The sequence below is a fragment of the Fonsecaea monophora genome, assembly GCF_001642475.1.
Source record: "Fonsecaea monophora strain CBS 269.37 chromosome Unknown Scaff120, whole genome shotgun sequence".
NCBI classification, from domain to species: domain Eukaryota; kingdom Fungi; phylum Ascomycota; class Eurotiomycetes; order Chaetothyriales; family Herpotrichiellaceae; genus Fonsecaea; species Fonsecaea monophora.
In genome coordinates this window covers 49,268-72,788 of record NW_019174051.1, presented here as the reverse complement: position 1 = coordinate 72,788, position 23,521 = coordinate 49,268, and the positions used below count along the sequence as shown (strand labels likewise).

The window sequence follows — 23,521 nt, the reverse complement described above, 5'->3', positions numbered from 1 at the left end:
TCCACTGCCATTCCGAGTAGGAGGATCTTTTGTGTGCGAGGGCAGAAATTTCCTTCCAACCGAGTCTGGTATTCCCAGTATTATTATTATTATTGTGGGTTGGCTGCGAAGTGAGACACCTGGTAAGGCAACCTACACTTGGGACTATCGGGCACTGGCGAGGTCCCCGATGGCTGGGGCAGTTCCCTTTAGGCCGCGTATGAGAGAAAAGGGAAATGTGGACAGCCAGACATCATTATGCAGGGAAAGGATCAGCAGAGGAAAAAAAAGAATCCGCCGTAGGGAAAAAAAGGGGATGAATATGTACCTTGGACTTGCTATGGGGGCCTGCATTTTTGCAGCGATATCCTGGGTTCGCCAGACGTGACCGGGGGGAACGGACCCAGTCTTCAGAGAGTGATACCGAAATCGTGATTTGCGGGTGACAGCTGTCAAATATGTCCTTTCTGTAGCCTTGACATGGACCGCAGTGTAACAAACAAAAGACTGCATGATTGTGGGAACAACGGGGATTAATCGGTCTTGCGTGTCGGCATTGATGTCCAAGTGTCCACGCGCATGAGGAGCACCCACTGTACAGTACCAGGTACATGTACGGGGTACTGTTGCAGCTGAATCGAGTTTCGTTCTGCGCAGACCAACTAGCTGTAGCGTAGGTAAGACGTACAAGTACCTCCTCTACTCCGTATACTCTCCCTTAGCAAGGTCTCAGAGGGCGTAAGCACCTAATAATCATAGCTCCGAGTGCCCTGGTTGAAATCGTTTGCGAGTATTGAAGCTGTGGAGACGGGCTGGCGATGCTGTGCCTGACAATCAATGTGCCGAGTACATACATGCTTGTAGACTCAGGATCAAGGATACCAATTGTGGCATGGTGGAGCTGTTTCGCTTGGTCCTCGAAGACGAACAGTGTCCGCTGATGCCTCGGTAAGGGAGTACTCGGTAGACGAGTACTGTACGTACAATACATGCACAAAACATGGTCGATGCAAAAATTCCCGAGGGCTGTTTCTCCCTGCATCTGCAAGAGGCGCCATAGGCTGATGAGGTGCCAGTAACTCCCCTGCTTTGCTTCGCCAGCTAGACAGGTGTGGACTGATTGCACGAGCAGACAGCTGAAACCGTCTACCGGGGTACTCGCAGGCGAAAGGTCAGACACCGCGATTGTGGGCATCTGGTGGATGTCGCAAAGACAAGGCACTGAATGCACATTCTCCCTTGCAGGACGCGGGAATAGTCCTTGATCCTTGTACTCACGCGTGCCGTAGAGTACCTGGTACAAATGGACCAAGATTGTTGAACGCGACTTGAACTATTGAGCGCACACGGCATGGAGGCTCCGCAACCGTGGACGAGCAATTCTGGAGAAGGCCACGGCAATCAGCGTTACGCTTGGAGCAGACGGGATTAGCCTCCCTGAAGAGAAAAACGCCATGTCGCGCTTCGTGGTGATCAGACTCTCCCTCGTCGACAAAGTTTGGAGCTGAGTTTGCAGGGTTGCTGGCCTCGCCTGGAGTATCTTTGCAGATGTGGCTGAAGTCACCAAGACACACAAAATTGCCTAGGTTTTGTGCGGTTGACATGCTGTCGTTGAGGCAGCAGACGGCTCTCTTTGACAAAATGCACTAAGAAAGAGCATGGCTCAATGTACTCGGTACGAGTACTCACCGCATACTCGTCGGAAGGAGTACACTTCCCACTCTCTCCTGCTATCGTGATTTGTCCGGACTTCGAGCGTGGAGAGCATGCGACCAACGGATTGGATATTTGCAGGCTAAATGCAAAAGTGCCTGGGTGCCTGAAGCGGCTGTCAGGGGAAAGCTGCCGCATTCCTGCACCCAGCCCAGGACCAGCTCGACAAGGTTTGAGGATTACTCCAGAGGGCGCTGCCATGTGGAAAACTGCAGCTTCTTGCGCTACAACATGCGCAGTACCCCTGGCGATGCAAGCTACGAAGGGGGAGCTAGCAGGACTTCCGCCTCGTGGGGAGTTGCTGCGGAAGATAGAGAAGGCTCTTGTTGGCTCGCTCGCAGATGCCCGATGTTGTACGAGTGCTTAACGACGAGAGACTCTCGTGTGCTCTGGTTGTGATAAATGCTGTGCTCGAAACTCAATGAGACCGACCCAGGTTATTCTCAGGCCAATACAAAGCTCCTGTTCAGACTCAGTTGAAAGCCGTAGATGTGTTTCCCAAAAGGTTGTCATTCCGTCGAGTTCACGGTATCTCTCACCTGTCCTTGGAGTGAGCCAATAATTGTGTTATTGATGTGACTTTAGGTTGGCGGATACGAGCCCCTCATGCCCCCCAATATTTGGTATCTTTCCCTGGAGAAGACCCTGAGACAGCCGAGAAAGCATGTCTGTGCTATTGACGAACAAGAGCAACAAGTCCCCGATGGCTGGTGTTCCTGGGTGACTTATCGTGGGTGGATGTACAGCCGACCCGATGCATGCTTTTCTCTGACGCCACCAATAATTGCTGAGGAGATTGTTGGTGGTATCGATGTCCTGTAGACGCGTGGGATTTGGCGTGGTGCACACAATCACTCTCACCAAAACTTGAATCTGTCCTCACCGCTCTTAGGCCTTTCCTGGCAGATGTGGCTAGTCCGTGCAACTTGTAGCTGGCTGGACATTTCCTCCTCTTCCTCAGTTCCTAGCTCTTTGAGTCTTTAAGGCAGCTTATCGAACTGGTGGCAACTGTTTGCGAGAGGAAGCGAGAACGATAAGCGAGGTCGGAAGGAGGGAGGCACCCAGGAGGGGCACAGGGGCACACGGGACACCCAGAGCGAGCCGGTTACTTTTCCCACTTCTGAGGGGTGATTTGTTGTAATAATTAGGCACTCAGCAGCAGTCCAAACAGGGGGATGAGGAGACGATATTTTCCGGTTGGCTGGAAGATGAGTGCTCTGTCAATGAAAAATGTGCCTGACTAGTTGACGGGTCTTGTGCCCCTCAGACGCTGAACATCTGCAGTGCAGGCGTCACATTGTCAACAAAGCCATTACTGTCAATGGTATCGGCACGCGGGGGTTCGACTCCTGTTTGGTGTGACTGATAAGGTGAATGCAAACGGTCAGTGCCCAATGGCCTCCTTTCAGCCAAAAGAAAAGAAAAGGCTTGAAGCCATCACAACTATCGACGACGCCAAGGCCAGTTTTTTGCGCGGTCACTTTTTCTCACCCTCTCGCTTCAACTTCAAGATAAGGTGGTCACAGAAGTCACACAAATCCTGCGAGTTGTTCTCTGTACCGAGTACCGAACACACCTACAATTGATAGTCGAGGTCGTCAACCACAAGACGTGTGGGAGCGAGTGACCGGGTGATGGTGACCCTGAAGCCCGAAATTAGTACTACCTCGAAATGTTGGTGGTGGTGCTGGTTGATTTGATACTCGTGGACGACGCGGCTCTGTCTCTCAGAGGAAGAAAGACGCGTCGTCCACGACTACATTTCGAGCACCACATGATCTGTTGATTTTGACTCGGAAATCATATACCCTCTAATCATATCAAGAGTTGGGACGAGCAAATATTTGGGGGTACCGAGGACTTGGGATGGTGTGGTGCACAACAGGGGGATCGTCACCCGCAGAGCCAAAATGCAAACTCTGCCTCTGTTCTCATCTCCTGGCCCTCCAACAATTATTGTTTTTCAGTCCACAAGCTGGATATTTCCATAATGGTCTGATCAACTTCCGAGGTACCGTCCCTGGCATGGACTCTGCAGATTCCGGTACCGAAAGGACTATAGGAGGGGCTTTGCGAGCAGCTTCTCTCACGGTCGATCAGTTAAGCCCTATATTGATGGGCAAAACCTTCTTCCGGTCGACCACGGGTGCCTTGAAGAAGCTACTCCGCAGACAACACGGAAGAGTTTGTATACCTTTGTGCAACATTTCAGAGGACGAGTCGCACTGCATCAAAAACAACACGGAGGACATGTCGATCATCGGAAGGAATCCTCCGTCGAGGACGGCGAAGTCAGTCTTGATGACTTGGGCGTGGACACGCAGAATTCCGATATCTGATTTTTCCATGTCCGTCAAGCAGTTCCAAGTCCTATGAGATTGCTGCCGCCATGATGGGAAACAATCTGTATTTTCTTATTCGGGGTACCTGGACTGATCTGGCCATCTTCTTCCCACCAGAGTCGGCGAGAGGAATGCCAATTGGGTGAAGGGAGTCTCCTACTGCAAAACGTAGTCGGTTGCTCCATGTATCAACGATGGATTTAAGTCACTACTACTAGGTAGGACGTGGACAAGGTACCTGAAGGCCATCATAGCGTGGGAGCCCGTAGAGTCGTAGACATGTTGCGATATCTTCCCAACTTGGTTTAGCGCAAGTGATGCATGAAGAGGAGATGCAGCCCGCGTCGCGCTAGGTTTACTAGCGCCATACTATCTGGCACTAGTAGAGCCACTAGCCATACACGGAAAGGGCCGTTGGGCAGATCTCTATCCAGGTCTGTGATGGTCCCTTGGATCGTCTTTTCATGGTTTGTGTGCAGATGAATTCCGTGTCTCCCGGAATCCTCACCTCGCTAACTTTTCTCTTCTCTTGCACGCAGAAGCTTCTACCCACCTTCTCGCCGAAATCTGCCATTGTTCCCCATTTTAACCCCCTCTCGGGAAAAGGAGGTCTTCTGCCCAGTCTGCCTCATCGCTTAGCGCGTCCAACACCCGTTTCATCAAGTCTCCAGTCCAATACAGAGCAATTACTGTCAAGCCACTGCTGACAGCTGCAGAAATCGCCCAGTCTGACTCGGTCGAATGTCGATCAAAACATACACTCATTGTTACCGCCAGAGGTTCCCGTCAGGCCTCTCGAGCGATTGCCTGAAATTCTCCAGCGACTTGTCAACATTGGACAAGGCTTCTCTCGCTGAGTGGGAACACTCTCTTGCACCTGCGAGTCGGGACTCATTGAATTGACCCTTGACCCTCATCTCCCGCAATTCGTCATACCACATGCTCAACATACATAGGATGCTGGAGATTCTCTGTCTGCGCCCTGACGCATGAAAATAGCACTACTTCCGTATCCCTCCTCTCCCTGCCCGACCGCGGCACTTGCCAGCGGACGCGCGCTTCGTCCAACGGGTATTACAAAAAGCCAGGGGTGGGCAGGAAGAAAAAGAGTTCCACAAATGACACGAGAAGTGGGCTAGCCCATCTCGGCGCCGGAGGATGACGCCGATGCGCAAGAAGAACCACCATACGCACTACCAGCATCCTGGTTTAGCAACTAGGTACAAAACCCCCTGGTTCCGAGTAGAAGGTCCCGGCTTGTGGCTTCCGCCCACGCAACGAATACGACCCACCGAAAAGTCACTGCAGAATCCACCTGTTCCTGACGAGAAGACGGCCCCATCAAATCTCCTCGCCTGCTCCTTCACACCTCCACCATAACGCAACGTTCCCCCAAGTCCCCTGCTTTCTGCTTTGCGAAGATGGGGGTGTTTTTCGAGCCGGCAGTCTCAGTCGCGTCTGTCGAAAGTATTATGCTCTGGAGCCTTGCCTTCCGCGGTTTAGATTATTCTTTTGACCCCCGTTATCCCGCCATCAAGCCTCGCGGGCAGTTTGGACCACTCGCTGCCCCTGCTTTCGGGTTCTACCTACGAGTATCCTCTGCATGTCTACGCCTTTGACCCATGAACGACGAGGGTCGTGCTACTCACTCCACTCTTTGTCTGGTCGGGGCTCTGCCATTTGGTAAGATCAGGCCCAAATATCTGGTCTCCCGCTCGTGATTTACATTTGTCTTTCATTCTCAGCTTTTGTATATCGTCCAGCTTGTGTTGCTGCCACTGCTGTTCTAAGAAGTCACCTCAGTGATATTGACTGTGACATATCGAGATTTGTTTTGATACAACTGCAAGTTGTTTAATCACTAGCTTGACGCGTTCCTCCCTGTCACAATACAGTTTTTCGGGTCTGTTATTGCCCTTATACAAAGCAAGACGGTCAAAACCTCTCGACGAGCAGAATCCCCGAGTACTTCCTGGGCTCTTCAATTAGATCGGTGTGTCGAATTTATCTGAAGAGACACTTTGGTGGGGCAGTACCTTGAAACCCCTCCGCCTTCAGATGTTGATTGTCGGTAAGAGAGCTGAAGGAATACACGAGATGTTTCACGTGATGGAAATGTCGACTAACTGAAACATCAGTTCGAGGCAGCCCGTGTGCCATATAGAGCCCGCGTCTTATTGAACGATCCTCCCTTTCCCCAGAATCTCAACACGGCTCTCCACTCGAGCAAACGCTGTACGACGACCTTTCACATATACGCAAGGCCGGGTGTGAACAAATCTGCTCCGGTCCACTTGTGAATGAGACAACGGAAGCCTTGTGTGTTGTTGATCGTAGGATATTGTCTACCTCCCAACGACACGAGATCTAAATGGGTCGCTTCCCATGGAGTCAGGGACATTCCAAGCAAAGCAGCGACAAGCTGCACGTCGCTACCAGCGACTGGGCCTCAGTGGACAATAATGAGCCTTCCGGCCATGCCTTGACCGAGTTAATCAAAGAGTACTCGAGTGCCGAATCTGGGAATCCTGACCTATCACCTAAACCTCGAGTGAGGTCGCGGACGAACACAATCACCTCATCGTTTTCTGCCTACACTCGGTCTATGTCAGATTCTTCCAATGAAATTGCCTCAAGGCCTTCCTCCCGACAGAGTCACATCGATGGTGGACTGCCACCGATGGAGCGTCAAGAAAGTACTGCGAAGAGCTTGCTGAACAAGGGCACTCGCATGTTGAAACGGCAAGGGAGTAAGCTGAACCTTTTGCCTTCCCAGATGGAAGATAGATCAAGCACCATCCCCGAAGAAAGGGCTGCCGAGATGGCTCCTATAAAGGGCATTCAACGTCAGCCCACACTGATCTCCAGACGTGAGAATCCATTGCCTGGCCCCATCATCTGATGCCAATCTCTAACAAGTATCTAGGGTTGAAACGGAGCATTTCGGGCCCCTTTGCTTTCCAACATCTGACTCACGGAGACCAAGCCCAATTCCAGAGCCTGGACTCAGTCAGTAAAACAGACCTCACCTCAGAATTCAATGCTGTACAGGCGGACCAGCAGCCCATCAGCCAGATCCGAGGGATCCCTGTCACAGACCTTCCCGTGACTGGCGAGGAATCGAAGATTCATGTTGGATTTGACGAACCAACTTCGCCAACTACCAATGCTATTCCGTATCTACCAACAACCCCAACGCGCCCAAGCCCACCACCAAAGGACAACTTCATGCCGCCATATAGTCCCTCGGACTTTCGCCTGTCTCGCTCGATGGAGAATTTCTCTCGGCCAACGAGACTGTCCGTTGCTGCTGTTGATATCTCTCCCTCCTCGGAGACAACCAAGAGGTTGTCCGCCATGAGCCCTGTCAGTCATGCGAGAGCCTTGGCTAAGCCGCTCCCACACTTGCCACACGACCAAGTTGTCCACGCTGTCTCAACTAGGGACGACATTGCACTCCCCCTTCGCACTGCTCCATTGCCGTCGCCTCCAAGACCATTGATGGAGGTGGTTGAAGAAGAAAATACCGAAGAGAAGGCTACTTCAGAACCAGTTGACCCCTTGCCCCAACCAGCAGTCGTGGACGTCCTCGGCTCGCCTTCCACGAAACAGCGCAAGCGGCGAAGTCAATCATCTGGTGAAATACATTTTGACGCTATTTGCTACACCTCGCCGTGTAGGACCTCGAATCTAGAAATGACTGACTCGGAAGACGCAGGGCGAGACGCCAGTCCCAAGACCCAGAATCGATTCTCTGTTGGTATGAAGCCTATCGATATCGAGGATTGGGAGGACGCCATTGATTACTCGTGGGAACATGCAGAGTTCCAAGAGGATGGTGTGAACAACGCTTCAACCACAATCCCCAGTCGACCCAGTGCTCTGAGCATACCCCGGGAGAATTATTTGTTGGTGGAGCAGCCAACTCTCGATGAAGCATCTTCCTCAGCTTCGACTCCTTTGACAATGCAAATGCCAAACTATCCCTCTCACGACGAGAGTGGCCCTAGCCGCCACCAGGAGCAGGAACCATCATCTCCACTCCTTGGGCTTGGAATAGAGTCTCCGAAGCCAGTGCCCATCGTCTCCTTGGATGAAGCAGCTGCCAGCAATCTTCATCAACCACAGGATACTTTTGCCTCGACTGACGCTTTTCGCACCCGGCCCATGCGAAGTCCTGTCTCGACGATGAGCAAGTCGAGCTCTCAGGAAAGCATTATTGCCTCGATTTTTGGCACGCACCGGTCATCAAATTCTAGCACAACTCTGTCCGATATTGCCCATCTAGCTAGTTTCGCAAACTCGGTTGAAAGCCTCAATCTTGATCTCGGAGAATTCGGCGCCTCCTTCGAGAAGCACTTCAGAGAAGGGAGCCAGGACACGATAAGAGAGGGATCGCAGGGCAGTAGGACGGCGGATTCCCAAATCCTTGAATGTGTTGGACCGTTCACTACATCTCCAACAATCAAGCATGACCGGGGCGTCTCTGCGTCTCAGATCCCCGTCCCTGAGAGAACGTCGTCGATGCCAGGAGTCGAACTGTCAAAGGCCCAAGTTGGCCGCAAACGTGCCACCACAGCAACCTCTCGACCCCGACGCAACACTCGCGTTTCCTATTCTCTATTCCCCACCAACGCCACCACCTGATGGCTGCTTGTCAATAGCTAGCTATCATGTGTACTTGGTGTATGTCTGCCTCAGCTAAGACTATTTTGAACTTTTGTTGTTTTCATTTCTGCCAGACTTTATATTACGATTTAATGATTGGGTGGCTTCACAACAACACCATGAACGATTATGATTCGAGACGAATATTTCTGAAGGACGAATTTACTTTTGAGGTCGGTCAATTCCAAGGCCGGACATGGTTGGGGATGGTGCATCAGGATACAAAAAAGAAGAAATTTCGGCGCGAGAGAACAATGAGACAGGCGGTGGGTCGCAAGACACTGGACACCAAAACTTTTCTGGGCGGTTAAACAAAATTCAATTTGTACAAGATTTTCTTCCAGTCTTTTGAGACGGGATAGCCAAGAGGCAGACGATATGGTTGGAGGGGCCATGAGTGTTGTGCTTTTGTCGGTGAATGTGTCCTCGATACCATGCAGGACTCTACGGCATGTGCAGAAGGATCTCCCTATCCCTGCAATGAGCACTTGTGCAAACTGCAGGAAGATAACGGAACAGTTTACTAGATTACTCTGTACCTCAGATATCCCTTGTAAAGAAGCTAGTCTAGCTTGATGTCTTGTTCACAGGTTTTCTTTCTGATGTACGGACTCTTTTTTCAGACCGTCAGCTTGACGTACGTAAAAGGAGCTGGCACCAGACATGTGGTCCTTACACTTCTGATGAGTGGTTCAAGGCGCTTTCCACAGGGTATCCTGCATTTTCTTCTTTGTGCTGATCACATCAACTGAGTTCTTCAGCGTGGGGGACATGCGACATGGGGCCATACGAGGGTCGAAGCTCGCGAGCATTTCGTTGTGGATCTCGGGGATCAGTCACAGTGAAAGAAAGGGGGAGGGGACCCGTTGTCCATCTGGTCCCAGGCCATCGCCCTACAGTCTGGGACTAGTTGTGCTGGGGAAAGATAGGCGAACGAGGAAACTCTGTTGGTTGTGGTGGCGCCTAGGGTAGGCAGTGATGAGCGGCAGCGAGGAGGTGATGGAGATGGACTCTGTACAAAGGAGAGGGTGATAGAGTATGTCTTAGTGATGGCGTGGAGTCTTGCTGGTCCAGACGAGGCGAGAACTGAGGACAAAGTCGAGAGAGAGTCGAGAGAGTTGCTGCTATGACGCACCGCGTCCTCTCAAGGTTGAGCCCGGTTGGACCTTAACATGCCTTGTCAGGCGGTGCCTGGGGCGTGTCAAACGCCTGTGTTGCCCCTGGAAGTCTCCATTGTCTCCCCTCCCGTTAAGCCGTTGAGCGTTGAGCGGTCAACCCGTGGTGGGCTCGTGGACCTGTGGACTCGTGGCTGTCTCGCCAACAGACACACCCCCATCTGCCCAATAATGCAGCCTGCAACTTTGACTTCTCGCCCTCCTTTCCGCACCCTGGCCTGCATCTTCGGTACCTGGCCAACCTGCGTCGGAGACTTTGTGGTGTTGCGAGGTGCGCACTCTCGCACTGCACGACAAAGCCAACCATATGGCAAAGATACATCAGCACAGACTGTTATTCTGATGCATCCTTTTCACAATGCCCTGCTCCGACATTCTGAGTACCCCTGTTCTCTGGTGATGCGTGGAGCTGTCAACTTTTAGATTCACGCCACTACAGCCTGTCTCTCGATCCTCCCCCTCGCCCTTGGCCAGTTGACGTCCCGCAAGTCGGGTCCGGCAAATGACTCCGAAGAAAAGGTTCTGCATGGACTGGGACAAATGAAAGACGCTGGGAAAGGCGACAGATGGCTCTCTCTTCTGCGAGGCCCCATGTTCCATGTTGGCGGGCCCGAGACATTCAGCTTGTCCGTTCATCTAGGAGTTGACCTCGACCCATACAGAAAGAAGTCAATCACTCAATCAATCGATCGAGCACGACTCCACTGCGTCCAGCACCTTCTGGATCTCTTCTTTGATTTCGTCCAGTGGATCGAGGTCCGGGAGGTTCTCGTCGAAGCAAACATTTGCAGTGTTCTGGCCACCTTCACCGTGTCCCCAAGACGCTGTATCCGCCGCCTGCTGCAACAGCCACCGTGCGCGAAATGGCCTCTGCCGTCGCTGCGCCAGGAGAGACAGAGAAAGCAAGCACCTGGCCCTGATGGCGGTCATCTGCAGGCTCTCCCTCTCTGGGCCCATGCATCGCCAACCAAGGACCTCGTCAAACAGACGCTCGGCCACATCGAGGTCACCAAGTAGCAAATGCGTCTCGGCAAGCCCGCGGACGGCATGGCATACCTCTGGAGACGTGGCTCCTCTAGCGGCTTCCTGTCTTTGCAGCAGCTCGGTGAAGCGGGCCAGAGCTTCTTGTCCGAGGCCTCTGTCGAACAGAGACCAGGCAAGGTATTCAAGACAATCCAGGGCGTCTGGATGCATTGGTCCAAGCTGCGTCTGCACTACGTCGAGGATACAGCGGAGAACGATTTCTGACGCCTCGATCATCGGCACCGGAGACCGGATAAACGAACGCGCACTCTGTCCGAAGGGGTTGTCTGGACTGATCAACACTTCTGCGAGCCCGATAATGTATTGGTAGACCCGAAGCCAGAGGGGCACAAAGAGCGGTCCAGAGAATTGAGTAATGAGACGCAGCAACATCGGCTCTCCTCGAAGATTCTGCATGATCAGAACCGGCTTGAGATATGACAAGGCCTTATCAAACAGCAAGAAAGCTTCCTTCACTCTCTTCGCCTCCAAAGCTCTGCAACCTTTCCTCATCAGTCGCTCGAACATCAGTGCTTCCTCCTGAGACTCTCGGGTGGTGAGAGCTTTCTTGACTGAGCAGACGGCGGAGAAGGTCATGCGGTGACTTCGAACCATTTTCTCCAGTCTATCCGAGTCGAGGGTGGCGGACAAAGCAGGTGATATTGACTGCCAAAGCCGCATAGTCTGCTGAATGCGAGATTGAAAGGATTGGCCCCCCCGTTGGGTGTCCCTCCATGAGACTGGGACAATGGCACTTTCAACTTCGTCCGAATCTCCCTTTTCCGGGACAGGTGCATCGCATTTGAGTGGACAGTGATCCCCGGACTCTCCCGCAGCCGGGGAATCAACTTCGGTCGCGCTCACGTTCTTCATCTCCGCGAATTCTAGATCCTTTGACTCGAATGGACTTTCCAGACTAGATGTTGGCGTCATGGGCGCCGCGGTAAATTGAGAGAAGCAACGTGCACTTGGTGGCGAACCGTGGGTTTTGGCCCTCGGCTTCAGCGACAGAGACTGGATCGTCTGAACCCTTGGAGCGACTTTTCGTTTTCTGTTGATTGGAGGGCCGCTACGCAGCGTTGTTGGACCAGTGCGCGTCTTCGGCCAACGTTGGACATGGCTCCGTACCGTTCTCTCGTAAATATGGCTAGCTGAATCGCTGATACCACTGCCTGAACCAACCCACAGGAAATCCGACCCGAGGGTTTTGTTCTCGTCTGTCGACTCACTTCCAGGAGATGTCATGTCCATTCTTCAAGTCCGATGAATATCCTATTGCACAAGATTGAGGAATGGAGGAAGTCCAGGGTGAAGTTCGCCTTCTCCGCTCCAGACGATGTTCGGGACCTGGCGAGAAGCGGATTGGCCCGCTACACGCACTGTGGCATCATTTGATCCGCCGATTGCTGAGTCAGAGTAAGAGCTATGGAGGTCTATTCCACCATTGGGTCAGGCTGGTGCTGAGACCCTCGCATGGTGACCCCGGACCAAGAAACCCGTGGGCGCGCTTGCGAGGGCATCGATTTGACCTGCCCAATAATAAAGGAGGAAGCCCATAACCGAGTTGGGATATTTCAGGCGGTCCCAAGTGCTCACCATCTTTACGGAAACTATTCCTAAGTTGCGATTGGGTTGCTCCCTTGGACTAGCGTTCGTCTCTCGTCTCTTGTGCGGGAAATGGATGAGTTCACGCTGATATCCTGAAGAAGAACAGCATAAAGAGAGCAGACGAAAGGTGTGAACACGGACAAGCTCGCTAAGACCAAACACTATCGAAAGAAAGCTTCGTGAAGTGTGGGATTGACCCGTGTGAAAGATGAAGAAGCCCAAGCCATGATTCATCCAATGGGCCAAAGGACCGAGGAGATCTAGGAGATGTTGTCCTGAGATAGCCGCGCAGTGGACCGCACGCATTATCGATCGATCCAGCCAGCAAGCACGACGTTCATCCACCCATTCAGGGATCGGGATCCTGAAGTTCGGCCCCTTGCCCTTGAACGGCGTCTATCTTCTTGTACACTGCTAATTGAGCAGACCGAAGTGAGGGCAAGAATAGGTGGAGTGAGTCGAGTTTTCCTGATGTCCCCCGTTGCTTGTGGCCAGTCATGTTCCTCTTTTGTACCCAGCTAGGCCCCTGTTTTGCGATATGTTTGAGCCTCGCGAGGTTCATGTGAGCAAACTCATTCTTCAAACAATCCAGCCCACCATACAGATTCGCTCTCGAATTTCTCGCTAGTTGGCTTTGATGCATGGACAAGGATCAAGTTGGCTCCGAGTTCGGAACAGTCATGGCCATATTGTCATTGCTCTGCAACACACAAGACAGGAGGGATTTTTGTGTCTGCACTTTCGGGCCTGAGTCGGTGAGTCTAGTGTTTCTGGTTCATTGCTTAACCGAAAGAAAGAACGACAGAGAGAAGGATCGATGGTTCCAGCCCTCTGTACCCATCATCATTCTCTTTACTTTCCGATCATGAGACCCCTTATGGGATGGAGATTTTAGCTGTCCCTCTTTCGTGCTGCTATTTCAGGTCAGAAGTCGGGCAAGAAGTCGAACTGGGCGTTTCCTCCTCGCCCTCCTTGACCGTCAAACCCTTGACTCTGTGCAGAGATGACGGGAGACTGGTCCTGGTGGTGCGCGATCGAATCTCCAGCGACCTTCAGCGCCGGTAGTGATAGCCACGGATCTTGATGGAAAGGTGCCAGCTCCAGAGGAGGTAGGTGGTGCTGATGGTGTTGCTGCTGGTGATGCGGCGAATCGCACATGACCTGTCTTAGGTATTCCGAGTTACTCCAGACGGGACTGGAAGACAGGTCACTGCCTGCGGGCAAGATCATCCGAGATGAAGGCTGCTGATGATGTCGAGGGTGGCTTTCTTGTTGAGGTTGGTGGAACACAACCTCGAAAGGGGGCGGCGTGGTGAAGTCGCTGCTACTCTGCTGGCTAAAACGATTTCTAAAATGCCGGCGATTGGGGATGGGCGGGATCGAGGCCGTGACTTGGTTGAGCTGGTCGTCGGATACCAAGGGCAGAGCCTGGAGCAGGGCCGACTCGAGCTCGTACAGGCGGCCTTCTAGGACGTCGATGTATCCCTTTACCGGACCTCTACAGAAGAAGGTTGTCAGCATGTGAAGACTTTGGTGGCACAGTCATTCTATCAATACTCTCCAGACTGAGGAACAACGACACCTGCTCAGCTGATGACTCGTGAAGGAATCCGTGATTGAAAGAGACGTGCCTCATGAACTGACATACCTTTTCTTTGCGTAGGGAAAGGTGCAAAAGATTCGGAGGGCAGCACATTGCGAACATCCCGACCTTTTCAGGTTTGCTTGTTAGTGATTTCTGGGACAGGCTCAAAAGGGGCACCATCAAGAGACCCCTCCGAACAGGTGTCCTGTGATCTATTCTTGGATTGTGGGTGTCCTTACCTGTTGCCGTCACACTGGAAGAAGACAAGAGTCAGTCAAACAGACATTCCAAAACACCGACAACGACATGGGGAGGAATCCACAGGGAAAGGCGGAAGGGGGGGACATGTCCACCTTTTGTCTTTTGAGGCGGCATTGATGACAAGCCAAGCTGGAGCGTCTGCTGGTGTCTGTTGTGGTCGGCGACGATGCCATTGGGGGTTTGTATCCCTTGCTTTATCTATATGACAGGAGTGTTTTTCGATACAAGAAGGCAAGGCAAGGCAAGCTAAGCTTTGGTGAATGGATTTTGAGACAAGTTACCGTCGAGATCGAGCCAATGTGTACTTGGTTTGTATGGAGGTGTGGAGGTAATGTGAGAGGCTGAAAGCCATGCTGAAGTATAATTATTAATTATACTATACTATACTATCGAAGTTGAATCGGAAGATGGAGTGGTGTGTAAGCTTTTGCCTCTCGCGCGAGAGGCAAGCCTTTTGGTTCGGGTTGTCTCGGTTGTCTCGCGCGAGGCTATCCCAACCACCCCTTGCGAGAATCTATGTAATTAATGTACGAGCTATGTAAGCGTATATTCTGCCAGGCACCCACAGGTATATCATGTGGATGTACATACTTTGTCAGTATGTGTAGGTGGTCTGATGGGCGATGACAAAGCCTACATTACACGTACATCATATGTACATGGACACCACGTATAGGACCGGCGCGTATCCTGGTCTTGTCCTGCCCTCGCATACCTAATGGGCTTGCTGCCCAGGCGTCCTGTCCTTGTATCTTGTTTGTGCCTTGTACGCCATTACAAGTGATGATATCCGTTGGCACCTGGGTACCCAGCCATGTAGACAGGAAGGTAGGTAGGTAGGTAGGTAGGTATGTAGCAGTAGCAGTAACAGTAGGCAGGTACATACGACATGAACTTGAATCTGTAGAATCTGAAGAATCTCAATCTCACAAAAGGCTACTCAGTACCGCCGTGATAAAATCATCTTTTCTCGTCTCGTCTCGTCAAAACCTAGTCTATAGACACAAAGTAGATATATGTATAGTTATAGATACTTGAATATGCACATCATATGTGTTAAGACATTTGCGACAACTGGAAAAAAAAAAAAGGAAAAAGAAAAATCCCCCCTTTCAACTCTCGATGCTCAATGCTGAATGCTCAATGCAAAACACAAAATGATAAACGATGAACCCTCAGCTTCAAACTCGTCCGCAACTAACGTCACCTCTTGGCTAAAAGATCAAATCGGTCGACGAGGCCAGCACGGCCAACCCAACCCCCAAGATCAAGCTGGTCATGCCCGTTGAGGCAAACCTCAGCGACCCGGAACCATTATCCGACGAGCCGTCGCCGCTGCCGCTGCCCTGCGCGGCGTCCTCGCTCGGGTTGTACCCGGTGACATTGGCAATCTCGCCGCCCTGGTACAAGGTCTGGTTGCCGCTCAGGCTGGTCGGGTGGTTCGTGCTGCCGGCCACGCACAGCGAGTACTTTTCCTGCCCGTTCAGGCCAAAGGCCTGCTCGGCCACCGTGTTCCACATGGCCGTGACGTTTGTCACGTGCGCGGCCTGGTAAAAGAGTCGGCAGTCGGCTGCTTCGTAGACAAACTGCAGCGGCGTCTGCGACTCGTCGTACTGCGCGATGGCGTTGAGGAGGTTGAACTGGACCGCGCCCCCGGGAAACTGCCGGAGCGACAGCGTGGCGGCCTGGTCGGCCAGGTCTTTGAGCGCCGTCTGGTTGGCCGCTTTGATCTCGTCCGGCGAGGCACTCTCGTAAAACGACTGGATTGCTGGGACGAGGGCGTCCAGAGGTAGAACTTGGCACCCCTTGACGCCGCCGATCGCCTGCATCGGCCCGGTCTGTGGGCGACCCCCGGCCACAATTGACTTGACCTTGGCTTGATATTTCAGCAGGTGCATCAGGATCGTGCACGACGAGGCGCAAAACCCGTCCGTGAAGACGACCATGTTCTCCGAGAGGAAAGGCTGAGGCGCAACATGCGAGTTGTTGGCGTAGCCAGATACAACAATGCCGGCACTGCTTTCATCGTAGTCGGCATTGGAAATGTTGATCTGGGACTGCTGCGTGAACTTGTCACCGTGCACCTGGACCGGTCCGAAATATTCGTCCCAGGATGCAAAGGCTTGACCACTATCGTTGAGCACCGACGTGGCATCGAACGGAGAGAATATACCTGCAAGGAGTACCGGGTCGGTGATGTTGGCAACGGCATCCTGCTCTTCGGCCTGTTCAACTAGAGGAGTATAGTATTCTCCGAGGACGTTGGCCTGCAAGTTACGCAGAAAGTTAGAAAAACACAGCCACTTCACCACGGTGGAATATTTCATGGCATACCTGATCGTGCGCCCGCATTTGAGCGCCCAAATAAGGCTGAAGAGTTGGGAAGAGTTGCTTGAAGATGTCATAGGCCACGAGAATAGTGCCACCGGGGTTCTGGCTGACATCAATGATGAGATGGGTCTTGTTGGCATCCCGGCATTGTTGTAAGAAATTGGCTAGAGTCTGCTGCGTCGACACCTGGGCGGCCTCGGATATTTCGTGGATGGCCAAAACAGCCACGCCTGGTTCATGATCCAAGAAGTAGCCGGAGAGCGTGCCGTCGTCATTGATGGCCACGGCTGAAGGGTACAACGGGTACAGGGAAGAAGGATCGGGTACCGTCGTCTCGGTAGGCTCGGCGGGAGAGGCCGAAGACGAGCTCGCTGTTGCCTTGGCCTTGACGGTGGGATCACAGAAAGCCTGGTAGAAACTCTTGCCGTCGACCACGTTGGTAAAGTCCTGGTTGCTAGCTGCGACGATGGCGAAGGTTGCTTGGGTCCCATTCTTGAACTCGACCGCAATCGACGAGCCCGAATATCGACTGAGCGATGGGGCGCTGAACTCACCATTCGAGGTTCCTGGAGCGAAGATGGTGACGAAGAGACGGTTGTACAAGGCGTCCAAGTCCTGATGCGTCAAGGTGCCGTTGAAAGCCTGTTCACTCAGCCAGGAAACCACCTCAGTCCCGTTGATCTTGACAATGGGAGAAGGCGTCCATCCTCCTGCTCCGCCCAGGGATTGGGCTATCACGTCCGCGGCCGCGTAGATTTCTGGCAGCTGTTTGCCATCGGTCGACATGGAATAGAGGGGTAGGTCCTGGATGCCATACTGGAAGACCGAGTAGGCATCTGGCACATAGGTCAAGTGCCCATCGCGCACTGAAGTGATCAAATCGACTAGTTGGGTTTCAAAATCGATTTCTCGCGTCATGGTCCCGTCTTGCACCTTGTTGGTGAGATCCTCCAGTCCTGCCACCAGGTCGACAGGAGGGAAGGGCCAGTCTGCTGGTGGATCCTTGAGCCAGCCCAGCGTACTTTGCCACTGTACCAAAGCCTTCAGGCCCGTGAGGACAGCAAGTGTATCCTCTTTCACCAACGGAACGGATTGTGAACACGCATAGGCCACATCTATTCCCAGCCATCAGACACGAGTAGGAATAGCCAGATGGGACGTCTCAACAAACCTGGAGGCATGGGGAAAGAAACCGCTTTCAATGCTGTCAGTTATTGCAAAAGCCATGTGTCGCGTTCTGAAGATAGAGGGCTTTACCTGTGGGATGCGCCGCCATATACTGGCTTGAAAGTGCGCTCACTTGAGCACATGGCTCGTCAAGGGTTGCCGTGGCGGTAGATGATGGTGTGCCGGACTGAGACTCCACTGCCACCGTGAGTGCAAGCACGCACAAGGCGTGGAGAGTAGACGTCGAAAGCATGGTAAGACCTGGGGAGCGAGTGCAGTCAGGATGCTCAAGATGGTATCCCATGTCGTAGCCCCTTCTTTATATGCTGGTCGACATGCTGGGGGCACATCTCACTTACAGTCTCCGCCCCGAATCGAGAACCACAAAAGGGTCCTGATACCACGCAATCAATCACCCCTCCTGTCGTTGACGCGCCAGCGATCTCTTCCGCTTCACCATCTAGTGTACGCCATGTCAAAGGCTGAACGGTCTGTCGATGCTGACCAGGTCCACAGCCTCGATCCTTTGGTCCTTCGCCTAGTATGTGAACAGAGTTAGAGCCATAACGACGGCAAACGCTGGTTCAGCCGCAAGATTTGGTCGACGAATTGAAACGAGGGCCGTTTGACTCCATTGCGGCACCTTGACTGACAAGGGATGTGTTCTGACCCCCGACTATACCCACGGTCCAGTCCGGAAAGCTGCAAATACCCAAATTGGCCCTCTTAGCCACAGAGGAGACACGGTCGTTTCGCGTAGGATGGACGGACGAGGATGAGAATGAGGCGCTGAGCCTCCTCACCAGCCACAGGACGGACATATGGCTATACCGAACACAACTTCTTGACCATTCACCACCTAGGGGATCCACCTTGTGCGGGCAATTTCCAAAGACACGCCCTGAAAGGACCACCGCCTCTCAGATCCTCCGATGGGGTCGCTATACAACGTGGCAAATGTAAGTACTCTTATGGAGTTTGGTCAAGCGGGACTCTGCATATGTTATGACGAGGCATAAGCACTGATGCGAATGGCGTTATGAGAGTCTCATTGTTGAAGACGTGGTTGGTTTCCATCGCATGTAGGCTCCAGAAATGCGTACCTGTAGAACGCCAACGTGGATAGTCTCGTGTCCTCTTGTCTGTTTGTCGACTATTATACGAGGTCTGTCACACCAAGCGCTGAGCGCAAACGCTCCGTCCCCTAGATCCAACAATAATAACGTGTACGAATATTCCTTGCGAAATCTGTGTCCGGTTCAAGCTTGTGGATTAGATCTGCTGAGTCACCAACCAAAGGTCCCGCGGTGCGGACCCCTGTTCCAGGTGGAATCCTTCTCCCTAGTACCGAGTCGGTGCCGAGTAGGAACAGACCTTTACTGACGGATCGGGGCAATGTGATAACCTGTCTGGGACTAGTGGTGGTTTCGATCGTCCACAGGAAATTTCAGAGGGGAGGCCATTAATATTGCTCTGGTGGGCGTCAACGCTCTGGAGGCCAATGAACCAAGTCCCAATACTCGGTAGCCACACTGTGATACCGAGCATGCAATGTACCAACAAACTGGTAAGTGGTAGTCTTGGTTCAGGATCACAGAAGGATTTGCTCTTTCGTCAGGTCATGCGCCCCTCCATCGAATAAAAAGTCCAGCAATGGTTGGGGGCCGAGACAAAAACCGTCCCAGCTGAAGGCGAAAACAGTAGTTTGGGGGCCAGAATCCAGTCGACTGATGCAAGAGACGTCTTATCCTTCAGGCCACACAGGCCTCTCTTCCTCCACGGTGAGAAGCTCTCAGTATAATATAAGCATAAATCCTCCAACAATCAGGTGGCTTCAGGGTACCGTCATCTCATCGTCGGGTGCTTCTCATTCTATTGACCTCGAGTTGTGCAGTCGGTAAATTGCTCGTTTGATTCGTTTCCGTCTCCGAAACACTTTCCGCATATCCACGCACCCAGGGAAGGATGGCGTACAACCAGAATCCAGGGGGGCAATACTACCCCCAACAACAATATGGCGCAAATAGTAAGGAGAAAATGAGTCTGACTTCTTCCACTTCAACACAGCTGATCGTGAAAGCTCCGTATCAAGACCAGGGCCAATACCAAAATCAATACCAGAATCAATACCAGCAGGCACAGCAATATCCACCTCAGCACCACCAGCAACAACAGCAACAACCACCACATCATGCCCCCCAGGGAGCGCCAACAACAGCAGCAGGGTCTTTTGATCAAAGCTGGCACCCCACAGCGGATGGGATCTCATATTCCATCACTAACCGTGATACGAATGCCATGTTGAACGTGCGTTTACCCCAAGGTGCCGTCATCAAGTCCAAGCCCGGGGCCATGATCCAAATGTCTCCCACCGTCGTGCTCCAGGGAAAGGTCAAGTTCAGCATGAAGAAGATGTTCACGGGCGGGGAAATGAATGAATCCACCTTCACTGGCCCTGGAGAAGTATCTCTGGCACCTACCTTGTTTGGTGATATCACGGCCATTCCTGTTCGCGGAGATGAGGGCTGGAATCTCGGCAAGGATGCTTTTCTGGCCTGCACGAGTGGAGTTGTCAAGGACACCAAGAGCCAGGGTCTCGGAAAGGCTTTCTTCAGTGGGGAAGACTTGTTCATCTACCGCATCTCTGGCCAGGGGACACTCTGGGTCACGTCCTTTGGTGCTATTGTCACCCGAGATGTAAGTGGATCCGTACTCCTGATACTCGTCCCATCTGGGCCTGTGTCCTTCGGTGATCCTCTTTCACAACACTCGTCTAACGAATGCAATAGCTTCAAGCCAACGAACAACACATTGTTGACAACGGTCATCTTGTCGCATGGAACTGTCGATATGCCATTGAAAAGGCTGGCAAAGGAGGTATTCACAGCGTGACGACCGGCGAGGGTCTTGTTTGTCGATTTACAGGGCCTGGTAGGATTTACATCCAGACCCGGAACCAGGACGAATTTGGGGACTGGGTATCTTCGCGGGCACAGAGTGGTTGATCTCGACCGGCGTCAGACTGGTGACTGCCAGTCTCTGCAGCCATCAATAGGACAGTATGCTGAAATAAAGGCGGGGTCCGTAGCATACAGCCGCATGGTTTAACTTCCCCTGCAAAGGGTTGCTTGTTAGTTGTACCACCCACATCGGCTGATTCCTCTTTCCTAAGGCGATCGCAATTAGTAGTTGGATGATAACAGGGAAGTAAGAAGAGCCAGGCTTTCACCGACGGGATGGATTGATTGGACGAGTAGCAACTATTGTAGACAGGTGAGAGACAGCGAGGACCAGGGATGAAGAAGAATTGATTCACGTGATTACGTGCCACGACTGCGCTAAATGTACAAAATGCTTGTCCGTTGCTATCTCCACGTGACTAACTTTTCCGTATCAACACGTGGCAGGAAATTCAACGTCATTTTGGCACATTTCAACTCCCTGTCGCAGTTCTATAGCGCTTTTCTGTCGCTCTCGCGTGCGCCTCTTGTCCCCCCTCCTTGCTCGCCTGTAGCCTCCGTCCCCGGTGGAAGCCAGCCTTGTCTCGCAATATGTTGGACGCCTTTGAGATCCTGACGACCTCTGGTGTTGTCTTATGGTCGAGATCCTCCTCGAAGATTGGCGCAGCCGCGGTCAACAGTTTGATCAACGATGTCTTCATCGAAGAGAAAGTCCGCCCGACCGCAACCAGCTCCAACAATCCCACGTACAGACACGACAAGTACACCTTAAAATACACACTGGTCAAGGACCTGGGCTTGATCTTTGTGGCCGTCTACCAGTCCCTCCTTCATCTTACCTGGGTGGACAAATTACTCGACGACATTCAGACCATCTTTGTCGAAGTCTATAGGGGCCAGCTAGAGGAGCTCGATTATGCTGCTCTGAAATATCCCTTCGATCCGTATTTTGACGAAGAGATGCGTCGTTTGGATGAAAGCATGGGCGGGGCTATCACCAGGGAGCCAAGCCACGTTGAATTGCCGCTGGAGGAAAAGAAAACAAGTGCTGAAGGGGGGGACACTGGAGGACCACCACCACCAGAAAAACCGTCGTCTGCCCAGGCACAGCGCAAAGCTGTGCCAGTGACCAACGCAGACTCTCTCCAGAACACTCCCGTCCACTCACCCGATACATCCCGTCCAACCACTCCTCTCCCCGGCATTGCGCCACACCTCTTGACGGAAAACGGCAGACCGCAGAGTCGAGGCTCTCGTAGAGCAAGGAAGGCCGCGCACGTTACGGCTTCTGCAAATGTTTCGAGTGGAGACGAAGCTCGAAAATCCAAACCGACCAAAACCAGCGCGAAGAAGGGTCGAGTTTGGGGTCCTGATGGGATTGCCGATGTGGAAGATGATGTGAAACTCGACTACTCGGCTGCTGATGCTGGCACCAATGGCGACGCAGGGATGAGGTCTCCGCTACCTGAAACCATTTCACAAGAGAGTTGGGGCACGAAGAATAGACAAGGCCAATTTGTGCTTAAAGATCTAGGGGATGAAGTGAACAATATCCTTAAATCGGCCGACGCCAACAAGAGCGAGATCAACGGGTCTGGAAAATCGACCTTTGGAGCAATTTCGGGATATTTCAGGAATATCGTGGGCGGGAAGACATTGACTAAAGAAGATCTTGAGAAACCTCTGAGGTCGATGGAAGAACACCTGATCAACAAGAACGTCGCTCGCGACGCAGCTATTCGATTGTGTCAAGGGGTGGAGGCTGAAATGGTCGGGAAGAAGACTGGAGCATTCGAGTCAATCGATGCTGCGTTGCGACCCGCGTTGGAAAATTCACTCAGGAAGATCCTCACGCCACGATCGTCATTGGACCTGCTCCAACAGATCGAGTCGGTCGCGAATCCCACGGGGGTAAAGGCTCAACCCCGTCCATTCGTCATCACCATCCTGGGGGTGAATGGCGTTGGGAAATCCACCAATCTGTCCAAACTCTGCTACTTTCTCCTGCAAAACAACTATCGCGTCTTGATTGCCGCAGGTGACACATTTAGGTCCGGTGCCGTGGAACAGCTGAACGTCCATGTGCGGAACTTGAGGGAGCTCACCGCCCGCGAAGGACTCGGCGCAGTCAGCATCTATGAACGAGGCTATGGCAAAGATGCGGCAAATGTGGCCAGAGATGCGGTAACTTTCGCCAAAGAAAACGACTACCAGGTCGTGCTTATCGACACCGCCGGGCGAGCCCATACCAACACACAACTCATGGCGGCGCTGGAGAAACTGGTGGACTTTGCGAAACCTGACTTGATCCTCCAAGTTGCGGAGGCATTGGTCGGCAATGACTCGGTAGGCCAGGCGCAGAATTTCACCCGGGCGCTAGGTAAGAACCGCAAGCTTGATGGGTTCATCGTCTCGAAGGTTGACACGGTTGGATCCGGGATCGGGACAATGATCAGTCTTGTGCATGCGACTTCGGTGCCAGTTCAATTTATTGGCGTGGGTCAGCATTACGGGGATTTGCGCCAGTTGTCAGTCCCATGGGCGGTGAATATGCTGATGAACTAGATTTGACAAAAAGCGAGATGAGTGATGATCAAAGCGGCCATTGTCCGGCCGCGGCCCGGAATATCGCAGTGCAAGTTTCTGGAAATACGAGGCACGAGTCTTGCGGGGTTGCAATATCGGATGGCTATGTGAGAGGGCCTTTGG

The 23,521-nt window shown here is 52.5% G+C and overlaps 6 protein-coding genes across 6 annotated transcripts; 3 read left to right on the top strand and 3 right to left on the bottom strand.

Moving 5' to 3' along the window:
• Nucleotides 1-6,405: 6,405 nt before the first annotated feature.
• Nucleotides 6,406-8,681, top strand: AYO21_10452 (hypothetical protein; the record flags this gene model as incomplete). The annotated part of the gene is made up of 2 exons (XM_022660371.1): nt 6,406-6,904; nt 6,961-8,681. 2 exons carry the CDS (start codon nt 6,406-6,408, stop codon nt 8,679-8,681), a joined length of 2,220 nt encoding a protein of 739 aa, XP_022507333.1.
• A 1,877-nt stretch (nt 8,682-10,558) lies between these two features.
• On the bottom strand, nt 10,559-12,151 carry AYO21_10451 (hypothetical protein; the record flags this gene model as incomplete). Its single annotated transcript, XM_022660370.1, has 1 exon — nt 10,559-12,151. One exon carries the CDS (start codon nt 12,149-12,151, stop codon nt 10,559-10,561), a length of 1,593 nt encoding a protein of 530 aa, XP_022507332.1.
• A 1,281-nt stretch (nt 12,152-13,432) lies between these two features.
• Nucleotides 13,433-14,029, bottom strand: AYO21_10450 (hypothetical protein; the record flags this gene model as incomplete). Its single annotated transcript, XM_022660369.1, has 1 exon — nt 13,433-14,029. One exon carries the CDS (start codon nt 14,027-14,029, stop codon nt 13,433-13,435), a length of 597 nt encoding a protein of 198 aa, XP_022507331.1.
• Nucleotides 14,030-15,568: 1,539 nt separating this feature from the next.
• Nucleotides 15,569-18,105, bottom strand: AYO21_10449 (hypothetical protein; the record flags this gene model as incomplete). Its single annotated transcript, XM_022660368.1, has 4 exons — nt 15,569-16,621; nt 16,689-17,800; nt 17,857-17,889; nt 17,943-18,105. The coding sequence occupies 4 exons, from the start codon at nt 18,103-18,105 to the stop codon at nt 15,569-15,571; spliced, it is 2,361 nt and encodes a 786-aa protein (XP_022507330.1).
• A 1,712-nt stretch (nt 18,106-19,817) lies between these two features.
• Nucleotides 19,818-20,857, top strand: AYO21_10448 (hypothetical protein; the record flags this gene model as incomplete). Its single annotated transcript, XM_022660367.1, has 2 exons — nt 19,818-20,549; nt 20,642-20,857. The coding sequence occupies 2 exons, from the start codon at nt 19,818-19,820 to the stop codon at nt 20,855-20,857; spliced, it is 948 nt and encodes a 315-aa protein (XP_022507329.1).
• Nucleotides 20,858-21,403: 546 nt separating this feature from the next.
• Nucleotides 21,404-23,377, top strand: AYO21_10447 (hypothetical protein; the record flags this gene model as incomplete). The annotated part of the gene is made up of 1 exon (XM_022660366.1): nt 21,404-23,377. One exon carries the CDS (start codon nt 21,404-21,406, stop codon nt 23,375-23,377), a length of 1,974 nt encoding a protein of 657 aa, XP_022507328.1.
• Nucleotides 23,378-23,521: the final 144 nt, after the last annotated feature.